Genomic DNA, 13365 nt, shown 5'->3' on the forward strand with positions numbered 1-13365 from the left:
TATATATAAGAAGGGTGACTGTTGCGATCCAGCAAATTACAGACCAATAAGCATTCTGCCAGTTATAGGCATGCAAAATATTTCTCGATTAAATTGACTTTATGGATGTATGAACACAATGTTATGGGCTGCAAACAGGCAGGTTTTCGTACTGGGTTTTCAATAATTAATCATTGTTATGCTCTTTGGTTTTTGGTGGAAAAGTATTCACATTTTTCTAAGGGTTATTTGGCAGTTGCATTTATACATTAAAAGTCTGCTTTCGATACTATTTCTCTTGCACATCTATGGAGGAAATTACAGTGGACTTCTATTGATTCTCAGCTTTTAGTTTTGATTCTGGTTCTCATACCTCAATCTGGTGCGGAGGTAAGGGAGAGCTTACAGTGAAAATCCCATTGAGACGAGGAGTAAAACAGAGCTATGTTCTTGCTCCTCAGTTACTTAATTTATATATACATGATCTGAAGAAACACCTTTTAGATGCAAGTCATCACTCTCCCTCTTTAAGTAATCAAAGTATCCCTGTTTTGTTGTATGTGGACAATACAGATCTATTATTGAGGTCAGTTACTGGTCTCAGGAAGAAGTTGAAGGCTTATTCTAAATGCTGTGTCAGGAGGAGAAACTTCCTATCAATTTTGATAAAACAAAATTTTGGATATTTCAGTCTGTTCACCATTTTTAGCATTGGAAATTAGATGGAAGACCAACAGAACAGGTCTCTCAGTATCGTTATCTGGGGGTCCAATTTCATGCTCGTAATGCTTGGCACTCTCATATCTCACATTCTATTAGATCGGCAGTGGTCATCTCACAATTCTACATGAATGGCCACTGCGGCCCAGGCAGCAAAAATAGAAGCACAGTTGAGCACAACTGCTATATGATGTTGTGACGACCACTTATTTGGATTGAAGGGATTGTGGGGATAACAGATAAATTTGATAGGCTGTTGTTACATTTTTTGTGCACAATTACTAATGCCCCCACATGTATTGCTGGAATTGTCCTATACACACAGCTGGGCCAAAACTCCTTGGAGGCATGGATTAGAGCTTTAAAGTATTGTGTCAGGACCTTTAACTCTGAAATGGGTTATGGGTTGTTGCCACTTATTCGTAAAGATTCTTTTACATCATCATGGGAAAAACTTATGGATTCTAAGTCATCTACTTTGAATTTGTCAATGGATGTGATTGCCAGTTCACCTACCAATGGGTTTTATAAAATAATCAAGGACCATATTTTAAAACGGGACTATAATAGTACAGTTTGAGAGGCAGTTTGGTGTAGTGGTTAAGTGCGTGGACTCTAATCTGGTTTGATTCCCCACTCCTCCACTTGCACCTGCTGGATGACCTTGGGCAAGCCGTAGTTCTGATAGGAGCTGTCCTTGAAAAAGAGCCGTTTCTGTCAGAGTTCTCTCAGCCCCACCTACCTCACAGGGTGTGGGGAGGGGAAAGGAAAGGAGTTTGTAAGCCACTCTGGGACTCCCTTGGGTAGTGAAGGGCGGAGTATAAATCCAATCTCTTCTTCTTCTACATGTGTTTGCATCTGACGAGTTTGCTCTCCTATTGCGCTACCACTACCTTTTCAACATAAAATACCAAAACATGTATACACATTGAAGGTCCCCAAGTTACGACGAGCCTTTATGATGGCCCGAAAGCATGCTTGACCATCAGCTGGACGATAGTCAAGAATTTCCTATTCTGACAGAATTGGCTCATGCTCTGCAGGAAGAATTGAGACTATAGCACATACTGTATTTGACTGCCCGTCGAGAGCTGAAGCTAGGAAGAAGTTTCTTTTGCCTTTATTTTCTCTAATCCCAGAGTCTAGTATGACTATTGAATCAAAGATTAGTTGGCTTCTTTCAGATTCTGATTTCAATGTTACCTTCTGTACGGCAAAGATTTTTTGATCCTCTATACTGATTGTACCATTGCTGTGTTGTAGCCCATGTGGCTTTTAACAGCATAATTAAAGTAAAGTGAGACCTCCATCTGAGAACCTGGAGAACCACTGCCACTCTAAGCAGACAATACTTAGATGAACCAATGGTCTAATTCAGCATAAGGCAGCTTCATGTGTCTAATTCATTGATGAAGAAAAGGCACTCTGCATCTGATCTAGTGGTACTAGCCATATGTTCTAATTACCTGCGTGTCATAAGAGCAGTTGGGTACCTTGTGTCAGCTAGTTGTGGGGGTCCTCTGACGGCCAAAAACAAGCTTTTTACAACTGGATTTTGACTGGGCTGGGGAGGGGGGAGGAGAAGGTCCAGAATAATTTCTGAACTCATAACAGAAATCACAGGAGCTGGGCAGGATTGCCAGACACATTCTCATTTAATCAACAGCTTCAACCACTCTACCATTTCATCTGCCACGTGTCTGGCAGAAGGGACAGAGCTGAGTCCTGAGGCCTCCACAATACGCATCTAGCTCAATATTGTGTATACACTAGCGAAAATAGCTGAGCACAATGGAAAGTTATACCTTTATACCAGGGGTGAAGAAAGCAGATTAGGGATATATTTCTCTCTCACAATGCCAGAACTTTTTAAATTTACTTCATTTATACCCCACCTTTCTCCCCAGTGGAGACCCAAAGCAGCTTACATTGTTCTCCACTCCACTGGAGAAAATTAAGCGGAGGGTGTGTGTCTGGCCCAAGGCTACCCAGCAAACTTCCAGAACAGAGTGGGGATTTGAACCTGGGTCTTCCTAGTTTGACATTCTTATTCTATTATGGATAGTTGATTCAGGATACCAAATCCAATATATAGTGAAGTTATAGAACCCATTTACACTGTAAGGAGAGTACCACTAGTTTAGATGGCTTGAAAAGGAAAAGGAACAAACCCATGGAGAAAGACTGGTTTACCAGTCACAATTAGCTGTGACGGCCAAATTAAAATGCTATTTTAACTATTGTGGCTAATGGCCATAGGTAGAACAAACCTCCTCCATAAATTCATATTGAGACAGTTTCCTTCTCAGTGCCAGGGATGAGAGGGAAGTGGCACCAGTGGACTGTCAGCGCCTTCACGTCCTGCTTGGGAACCTGTTTCACCACAGGTGGAAACAGGATACTGAATTACACAGCTTGCTCCTTATGTGCCTGCGACCCAAGATATAACTCAAATATAACTGCCTTCACATAGGCAGCATACCTCTGGGTAATATTATCTTGGGGAAACAGGTGGGGAAGGCTACTGCCCTCATGGTAACCTATGGGCCTCACTCCCCAAATCTACTGAAGATCTCTAGTTAGTCTTTACCGCGCCACGACTCCTCTGTAGCTTGACTGCAACAAACTAACAAGGCCACCCCTCTGAAGTTATGCACTTGCTAGCGAGAAAAGTCGGGAATGGAGCCTCCATGTACAGAGGCAGCATACTTCTGAATAACAGACCCTTTGGGCAACAGGGGCGGAGGACTGCAACCTTCATACCATGGTTCGCGGGCTCCGCAGGGGCGTCTGCTCAACTACCACTCGGAAAAGGCCGTTGGATAGACAGGCCCTTGGCCTAATCCAGGCGGGCTCCACTTCTGTCACCGAGTCACGTCCACATCCCCCAAACCCTCCCTTACCAACGCAAGCTCATACCCGCCGTCCAGGCAACGCAGCCGGCTTACTCCGCAGTCCAAAAAAGAGGAGCGAGGCCTCGTCCGCCCCCATAAGATCCGTTACAGAACACCGTTTCCCTCCGCCTCCGGTTGCCCTGGGAACGACCAGTTCCGCCACCGCCGTTCCGCATTCTTTGACCAATAGGCGTCAAAAGAGAAGCGCCAATCAGAAAGAGGGCTGAGCGGGGCTTTCTTTTTCTGTCCAATGAGTTGTGGAAGGACAGAGCCAAATCAAACAGGCCGGGTTTGGGTTCTTTCCCTGTTGATCGACCTCGCGGTGATACCCTGTCGGCTGGGAGATGATGGGGGGCGGGGGGCGCTAGAGAATCTGCAAATTGCAATAATTGCTGGCAGCAGGAGCCAGGCTTTGTCCGTTTCAAGATAGCACTACGCGATGTGTTAAACTCTCGTTCACACATGGTAGAATGCCAGTTCAGACTGCAAGTGATGGATTCCAGCTTTAAATTTTCTTCACGTAAAAACAATCCAGCGAACTGGAAAGCTAGCGAAGTAGGGAGCAACGACCTGCTCCTCTCTTTGACTTCCAGTGCCGTTTTCCTGTTTGCAGGGTGAATGAATAATTTATTGCGGTTCACGACCAGGTGCATATTTGTAGGGCGGTTTCCAGGGGAGCATCCAGAAATGTGATATGCAGTTTGCTAAAGTTATTCTGCTTTCTCAGATCTCCTGTGCGCAGCCTCAACCCCATATACAGAAAGCCAGTTCCCGTCTCATGGTGAAAGATAAGGCAGGGGGGAAACATCTTGGTGTTATCACATAACTGCTGCAAATTAAAAGATAATTTTAACTAGGGGAGAGACGGGTAAAAGGGAAGCTCTTCCACTCCACTCGCATATGGCTAAGTGTATATATAATCCCCAGCATATATATATGTTCTTTTCAAAAGTAAAATTTCTTTTAAATGCACCACTGTCAACTTTTACAGGTGCCCAGTTCCAGTAATAAATGTAAGAAAATGCTGGAACAACCAGAAGAGCTGGAAGGGGGCGGGGAGAAGAGAACGTCTTGCAGGTAGCAATGAGTTCAGCAGTATCACTCACCTTTGGAAAAAAATCACTTTTATTCTGTGGAAGTGTGGGCTTGCTTACCTGGGAGTAAGCCCCATGCACCTCACCTGGACTTAATTCAAAGTAGACATGCTTAGGATTGGCTTAAGCATTTATTATTGACAAGGTTGTCCCACTAATTACTTGATGAAACTGAAAACTGCCATTTATTTCAGCCTCTTAAGCTTTATCGTGTGTATCTTCCTATAGATAACCTGTTGAGTAGCCACACAGAGCACAGCCAGGTGGACACAGGACACCTCTCTTCTTGTAGACAAAGTCTATTTTTATTATAGGAATGCTTAGCATGGTCTTTGGGATTGCTCTTGCCTGTAGCAGCTGTTCTCTCCATACTGTGGCTACAAAAACATCTCCAGTGTCTGCTCCCAGATGGTTTTTAGTTTAATGGTTTGAAAAAATAATGATTCCATTTAGGAAGAAGAGCAGGCACCTTGTGAGGTAGGTGGGGCTGAGAGAGCTCTGAGAGAACTGTGACTGGCCTAACAGGCTTCATGTGGAGGAGTGAGGAATCAAACCCGATTCTCCAGATTAGAGGCTGCTGCTCTTACCCATTACACCATACTGGCTCTCTAGGAGGGCTGTCTCTCGGTGGGAGTATAACACATGCTTTCATGACCAAGGTTCAGTCCCTGCCATTTCCAGCTAGAGTCTTAAGAAAGAACCACAAACAACTGTGGAGAGTGCGTCAAACACTAGAACTGTCCCCTTTGAAATCTGGCCCTAACATTGCACTCTAATTTTGTGATTGTTAGCAAATGTGTGCCAAAGCATTGCATGGAGATGAAAAAGTACATCTGGAGAAAAATCAAATGCCATGATTCCGGGAGGCAAAGATGTTATGTGAAGAAATTGTCTCATGATGTAGGACCAAACACACTACCTAAATCTATAAAGTGCAAAGGTTGACTTTCTGAGTAGAGAGTACATGGCCTGGATCCCATGCAATAATACTTTCAAACCACACAAACCTCAAAATATACTTCTACTTCCCATTCTCCTGGGGAAAAAGAATGAAAGTTCTTGGCTCCTAGACCTAAGGCACATTCAGCAATCCCTGGAAAACCACCCAGCAGCTCAAAGTAATACCAAACTTTCATCTAAAGGAAGGAAGTTTCCCCAATCTAAAGGGGCCCTCAGAATGGGAATGCATTGATGAGTGCTAACCCAACATCTTTCAATCAATTCATTTAAACTGTTTAATAGTCTACGGCTGTGGTCACACAGAGCATTAGCCACACTACAGAGACGGAAGATAGGCGGATTTTCCGGGTGCGATCACAGTGCCACATCTGGGAAGCGTAGAGCTCCCGTGGCTCACCCGAGGTTTCCCGCCGAAGATGCGGGGTAAAAAACTAGTACCTCTAAGGTACTAGTTTCCGGAAACCGCGGGGCAAGGGCGGGTGCCTGATCGCGTTTCCAGTGGAAGGTTGTGGCATCCTGCGCCCGCCCATGTCCCGTTGCTAAAAGTTTTTTTAAAAGTCTCCATTAGATGCGCACAAGCACCCAACGGCGCATGCGCACACTTTGTTTAAAAACAAACAACACAGCCCCCTCCTCTTTTCCGTACCCCCCCCCCACTCCTGGCTCGGCCTGCTCCAGAGGAACTCTCTGCACCGGGCAGCAGAGGGTGAGATGCAGGGGGGGCGTGGCGGGAGTGCGGCCCGGCTGAAGCTCCTCCTCGAGGGGACCTGACGGAGGACACAATTTGCATTCCTCTGCAACCCTGGAAGGGGTTAAACCCGCGGAGCCTTTTGCTAGGGAGGTCGCTTCTTTGCCACGCCGCAGGATTGTCCTGTGATTGGCACCTCCCCCCTAACCACGGGACCTCGACAGGACCTCAACGGGACATCTGATCGCACAGCCGCACGTTATTTTGCTCCGGGGCAAACAGTCCCCCCCCCCCCCCCCCGCATTTTCCTGCCCATGTGACCCGGGCCTGAGTGGACAAAAGACCTCAATGAACAGGAGCGTTGTACGGTGTCGCAGTCATCAGAGGGCAAGCCTTGTGTTCAAGAAGACAGTTGTAATGGTGGGGGTGTCAAAAGCAGTGCAGGCAATTTTGAGACATGGAGCTGCTACTGGTGCTCTTTCAGAAGTGAAAAGTAAGAGTAGGTCCTTTTGAAATGACCCATGGCAGTTGCAAATAACCCACCTTTTACTTCTTTTTGTATTTGGCAGTTGTGCCATCGATGCTATCATAGCAACTTTTGAGGGAGAAAAAGGTGGAGGAGAATCCACTTGAAGCTTACCCCGTGGGATTTTTTTATTCCCCTCCCCCAGCAAATACTCATGTTCCTATCATAAAGGTAAAGGTAAAGGTTCCCTCGCTCGAAAGCCAGTCGAATCCGACTCTAGGGTTGCGGTGCTCATCTCCGTTTCAAAGCCGAAGAGCCAGCGCTGTCCGAAGACGTTTCCGTGGTCATGTGGCCGGCGTGACTAAACACCAAGGTGCACGGAACGCTGTTACCTTCCCACCGAAGTGGTCCCTATTTATCTACTTGCAATTTCTTGCTTTCGAACTGCTAGGTTGGCAGGAGCTGGAACCAGAGACGGGAGCTCACCCTGTCTTGCGGCACCCGGGTCTTGAACTGCTGACCTTCCACAGCCTGCAGTTCAGCGTCTTAACCACTTGAGCCACCGCAGCTCCGTTCCTATCATAAACTGCTTTTAAAAAAATCCCTTCAGTTTCAAAATAATGGGAAAAGTACAAGTGCAGGGATACACAGTGGAAGACACAACTATCTGCAGAATTTTCTAAAGCCTGCTCAGGGGTTGTAAAGGAAGAAGCCAATGTCGACAAAAATGAAATTGAAGACTTATTTCCAAGCAAATGTATTTGGGACAGAAGTGTAAAATTGTGAACTGAAACTGAGAAGGACCAGATCTAAGGCTGAGCACACTCTGTATAGAGTTTTTAATGCAGCAAGAAATACTGCATTTTACCCACCCCCGAAACAAGGATATTTGCTTAATTTCTCCTAACTGGGGGAGTGATGAGGGGCAAGGAGATATGTAGGGCTCCAAATCCCCAATTCGGGGCATGCTTTTTTTTAGCCACCTCTCTGAATCTGAGACCTCACTAAGCCCTATGCAAATGTGCTTTGAAGTATATTTTCACAGTCATAAGGGCGAGAACCATACTTTTGTTTGAATAAGAAGCAAAGATGCTTATAAAACTGAAATGTCTTTTTTTCTGCAGCCCTTTGAATGAAGGCCTATACCCAACCACACACATACATATACAACTGTATGAATTTCTTGGGACTGCTCTGGAGCGCCTTTAAAACCCTGCCATTTCACAAGCTCATGGAAAAGCCTGAGCATGAATGCATGGTATGTGGCCATGAACTTAGTAAATATAAAATCATCATAAGTCTGTTAAGAGTCTGCTTAAAAAACCCAGCAGTTTAACAAACCTAGGCTGACTTTGCTATTCAAACATGTGTTTTCTTTCAAAATGATATTAACACACTTGCTCTGTATTCTTTCCAGATCTTGAGATCTATAGCTCAGTATTTTTAAAATGTACAGAACCTGCAAGAAATAATATTGATTTTTTTTTAAAAAAAGCAATGACAGATGGTACCTTAAAAATACCCAGAATAACAAACTCTCCGGTCCAGCACTGTGATTATTGTAAGGATTCCTTCTGAAATTTAGTTTTCTTTCCACAAAAATGTAGATACTGAAGTTGAAGTAATTAGAAACACTACAAATGAAAATAACCACCAAGTTTCTGTAGTAAAAAAAACAAAAGGATCAATGTTCTTTGGAATTACTGAGTTATCAAAAAAATTTGGATTCTTCTATAGTCCATGGACATCCTGTACAAAATCAGTTTCTTCATGTAGATTTCAAGTCTTTGAACATTTTCATGTCAACAGTCCAAAAAGTACAGAGGGTCTCTCTGACCAGCAGGAAGCTACATTGACCAGGAAATATTGGCATTTTGTTTCATGTGCATGATGGCTGCCAAAATAATAATTAAAAAAAATGGTTTGAGAGATGGATATGCCCCCATTTTACGGGGATCATGAACCATAACATTTCCAGTGCAAAATCTTCCGCATGTGATCGGCAAGCAGAAGGAGCAGGGATAGATGGAGGAAGGAAAGGGGAGGGGGTTGTGAGGGAAAGAGAATGAGACTCCAGCAGTCTTGGCTACAAACATACCAAACAGGTAACTCTGTGTTGCCCACCCAAGCTTTCATTACTATTAAAAGAAGATTCCACAGCTCTGAGGCAGTGGAGTCACTTTCACAGATCTTCATCTTAGGAGAGAAAAGGCTCTTGTTCAGTATGAAAACAGGGGCATGGCTGGACGTTCAGCAGGTCAACTGACTGGTTCAGGATGCCCGTCTCCCCCTCTGGCACTGGATGGAATGGATTAGAGGCAAAATCCACGAGATTTTTCCACGTGTCATGAAATGTGAGCAATCTGTCGGACTCGGGTCTGTATTTCCTGTCGACACAAGGGGCAGGTCTCTAGTTGCAAGGCACATTCCATGCACAGATCACTAAGGAAAAGCAATGAGAAAGATGATTAAGACAACTCTAGTCAATGTATTCATATAAATCATTCTGATTTATACAGAATTCTTCCTCAGGAACTTCAGAAAGATAACTTCTGGTTAATAAAAGATATCACCCTAGATTACAAGAATTCTTAAAATCTTGTACTAGCTAAAAGTTCAGACATTTTTTCTTTTTCTCTTTTCTCTAAAAAAGAGTAGTAAATTTGATGGGAACATTGATCTGGGAGCCCACAGCTAGTGTCTAATGCCCGTTTGATACTGAACACCTCAGAATAAGCAAAAATAATCGTTAGAGTCTTATAACTGAAGTCTCATCTATATATATATATATACAACAGATAAGGTAGAAATGAGATGACAGAATGGACTGTACCACTTCAGACTGCAAGTGGGGAATTTGTTAAAAAATTCTAGCATACCATACCTTCAACACATAACTTCCCCTCCCCAGACACAACTAGTATAGCCAGGAAAGGACTGAGGGTGATTATTAATAAGACAATTCTGAGGGGTTCACTGTAGGGGCTCATGGAGCTGGCTCGCTCATGTGACTTGCTTTTAGATGAGGTTTGCACAGGGCCCCCAGAAAGAATCTTTTTGGGGGGCTCATGGTGGCCCTTGACAACCTGGGCAATGTTTAGCCTCCCCCATCACTCCAGAAATCTCCCATCTCATCTTGGTGCATACATAGTTTTCACAGCCCTTTAAAGGAAACTGCATCATACTTTTATTTCATTTATACCTGGCCTTTCTCCCCAGTGAGGACTCAAAGTAGCTTACATCGTTCTCCACTTATCCTCACAACAGCCCTGTGAGGTATGTTAGGCTGAGTGTGTGTGACTGGCCCAAGGTCACCCTTGAGCTTCCGTGGCAGATTGGGGATTTGATCATGGGAGGGCTATAAAACCAACAGAACAGCTAACCTGTGCCCACACGGCCTGAGTTCTGTGTCTGCTATTTCATCGCAGCAAAGAGTGCAGCAGTTTTCTTGGATGCTAACTTGCTTTAACAAGGCCAGGCGTCTGTGTCTGAAAATGAGAAAACATCATCCCACGTTAATGCAATATTTTCAGGATCATATCAAACTTCTGCAAATGGAATCACCAGCTTCTTGTGGAACACGTTTCAGCTTTATGAATTTCTAATAACTACCTGTAGTCATGGGCCATGAAGGACCTTAATTACAGATCACTGCTGTATGAAGGTCCTGCAAGTCTGCTGTGCAAGGGCACTATGGGATACCTGGCACAAATTCGGCACCAGGAAGATCTAAAAGTTCTCATTTAAGAGACTGAACACTGTCAGGGCAGAAAATTGCCTGCCCTCATGGCCAGGCGGAGAAATCTGGAGAGGAAAGAGCCTCCGTATCTCCTCCAGTTGCTTCTGGTTGTGGGGTTTCCTTGCCAAACAGCCAATGTATCAGATGTTATTTGAAAAACCTGAAACGTGGAAGCTGGAAAATTATGGCAAATTAAATGTGTGCACAGGTGATTTGCCTGATTAAAACTACAGAATCTGCACAAAATTTTGCATCAAAACCACCTCCTGGAACTGTAGGTAGCCTTCCATTTCCTATACCCCCCTGCCTTGTATCACCTCCCAAAAATAATTCCAAAAACAGTCCAGAGGGTAATTGGTTAGCCTTGTGTGACAAGGTGCTTTGGGTGACCCTGCAGGCTTTGACAGTTTCGAACCTCCAAAGACGTCACAGCATCTGCTGTAGTGATCACACTAAAAAAGCACCAAACTCTACAAGCCTTGAGCTTTGCTCTTCAGTTTTATGCGCCAACTGGTTGAAAACATTACCTTGGTAAAATTATTTTCTCTTCTGCTGTCAGGAAGGCATAATCGTTAAAGGTGCTAAATTTAACAGGCGGTGGATACTTGAAAGGTTTTGCGCCGAAGTTGAACTCGCACTGTTGGTAAGACATGAAACTAGCTGCAGCAAAGAAGCCAGACCTGCAATGTAAGCAGATGAGAACGTTAGAGAACAACAGTGTGAATGGAAGCACAACTCTCACCCTCACAATGAGCAGTCAGCCAGTATGCTAGAGCATGGCAGCCAAGTTCCTGTGACTTGCAGCTCTCTAGTGGATAGGCCAATTCTAGCAGCTGTGGTTTGCCTCTGTCTTACAGAAAGGTCTGGATAGTTCAAATTAATGTGTCAATGTCAGATTCCCACCAGCCTTTGGCTTCTCTGGCTCCTTGAACCCTGAGCCTGAAACCTCCTCATCTTTGTTCTTGCCCACCTTCTTGAAGTGTGATCCTTTTTTTTTTTTTTTGGCTCCAGTCCTTTCCCTCAGGTCCAAGTTTCCCCAGAAATGTAATCCAAATGGTAGTTTTTCATACTCCTGACACAGCAGTGATGTGGGTAAGAACAAAGCATGGGCAGTCATGACCCAATGCACCCTGCACACCTGACTGGCATAGAATGTAGATATGGGGGTGGACATGCATCCAGTGTTCTAAATAAGGTTGTCTAGATGGGTCCCAAGGAGGAAAGACAACAGTTCAATCTGCCATATGCCAACATAAGATTTTTTCAGGGATTGTGACCTGGCAAGAGTGAGGGAAGGAACAGCCAGCAGTAGGAACTGGGCCAGCAGACTGGGAAAGGCTATTGTAAAGGAAACAGAACCAAGGCAAGGCATAATGGCTCTTAAAGCATCACATATACACAGCTCTTGCACAAGATTCTTGTGGCTGATATAGCAGGACAGTTAATAACATCTTTGCAAAAATGGAAAGCGAGATGGTTGAATGGGCTTCTTACCACCAACATGAAATGTTATTATCTACTGCAAAATTTTTACTGCCCTCAAGGGGAGCATGTACTTACACAGCAGAAGAAAAGACTTGCTTCTCAAAAAAAGCTGGTTTCCATTTAAATAAAAAATCATTTTCTTATCTTGTAGATCTAGCAAAAATCCTATTGTGTCACCTTTAGCCAAGCACAAGACAAAAAAACAAAACAGTTTCAAAACTGATTGCCCCCCCCCCCCCCCCCCCCCCTGTTTGCAATAAGAACTGCCCGAAGACCAGTCTGGCTGTTAAAGCAATAACTGGAATCCAAACTGGATGGGCCCTCAGTGCTCACCTGTTCCAACCCACTGTGGTGTCAGGACTCAATTGACTGGGCTGTGTCCATATTGCATTCCAACCCACTCCCTTTTGGGGTGTGAAGCAGACTGCAACAGATTGCTGACATGACTTGGCAACAATCCATGCCACTGGGCAATCACAGACCTATCCTTTCTCCCCCTCTATCATTGCTTTCTTTAACCTTGCTCATCAAAGCCATTACGCCAAGCCTAGGAACATGCAAGTTGCTGCAGAGGGAACGCTGGCTCTCTGCAATGACTGCACACTGGAAGCCAGACTTGACAATACATGCTCTCTCGCCAGCATGAACTCCTCCCTCCCTTCCCTTGTTGGCCTTAAGCCATGGTTTGGAATTTCATCTGCTCTGATGCTAATTTATGGCTGGCACTGAATGGGAAGATGGAATAGTAAATCAAGTGTAACAATGGGAAAAGAAGGATTTGCACAGGGGAAGAGGGAGTGACCAGCACTCCCAAAGCTGGCTCCTGACTTACAGCCGTAGCTATCAGGGAGCCAGCATTATACCTGTCCCCAGGCCATGTTCAGCACTTGAATCAAGTCAGTGTATTTAAGAAGCTACAGTTATGCTCAGGAACAGGAAACTTTGCGTTTCTTCTTAGCTATGCGCTGACGTGCTGTTATGGTTAGAGTGAGAGACCCAGATTTGAATCTCCACTCTGCCATGGAAGCTTGCTGGATGACCTGGGCCATTTATGCCCTCTCTCAGCCTAACCTACCTCACAGGACAAGATCAACTGAAGGAGAGAATGATGCGAGCCATTTTGGGTCCCCATTGGGGAAACAGGCAGGACATAGATGAAGCAAGTGCATAAATAAAAGTAGGTAAACATTCTGCAAACATAGCTGTACTTCTGAGCCCTGTGGCAGAGAGGCCAGAAGTGCTCCTAAGATACTGCTTCTCTGCAGCTGTCAACAGAGGTGGGTACAAATGCAGGACCAGCACGTGCAACGTGCATGACTGAATGTGCCACTTCAGCAGCA

At 44.7% G+C, this 13365-nt stretch overlaps 2 protein-coding genes across 4 annotated transcripts in view; both read right to left on the reverse strand.

Annotated features, from left to right (window-relative positions):
• The window catches only part of ARL2BP (ADP ribosylation factor like GTPase 2 binding protein), a 22015-nt gene extending 18300 nt beyond the window's left edge, over positions 1–3715 (reverse strand). For 2 of the 3 annotated variants that reach the window (XM_015412819.1, XM_015412817.1), the window contains exon 1: positions 3619–3715. The gene's annotated coding sequence lies outside the window, so the exon portion shown is untranslated. Of the gene's footprint in view, positions 1–3602 lie in introns of all 3 variants that reach the window. The other variant, XM_015412818.1, reaches the window with a different exon arrangement.
• A 4917-nt stretch (positions 3716–8632) lies between these two features.
• Positions 8633–13365, reverse strand: part of RSPRY1 (ring finger and SPRY domain containing 1) — a 38559-nt gene continuing 33826 nt past the window's right edge. The window contains 5 exon segments of the mRNA XM_015412820.1: positions 8633–9243; positions 10185–10289; positions 11068–11220; positions 12101–12131; positions 12134–12202. Of these exon segments, the coding sequence (XP_015268306.1) occupies positions 9147–9243; positions 10185–10289; positions 11068–11220; positions 12101–12131; positions 12134–12202 (455 nt within the window). The 3' untranslated portion in view covers positions 8633–9146.

The sequence above is a fragment of the Gekko japonicus genome, unplaced genomic scaffold (assembly GCF_001447785.1).
Source record: "Gekko japonicus isolate JY-2015 unplaced genomic scaffold, Gekko_japonicus_V1.1 scaffold1029, whole genome shotgun sequence".
NCBI lineage: Eukaryota > Metazoa > Chordata > Lepidosauria > Squamata > Gekkonidae > Gekko > Gekko japonicus.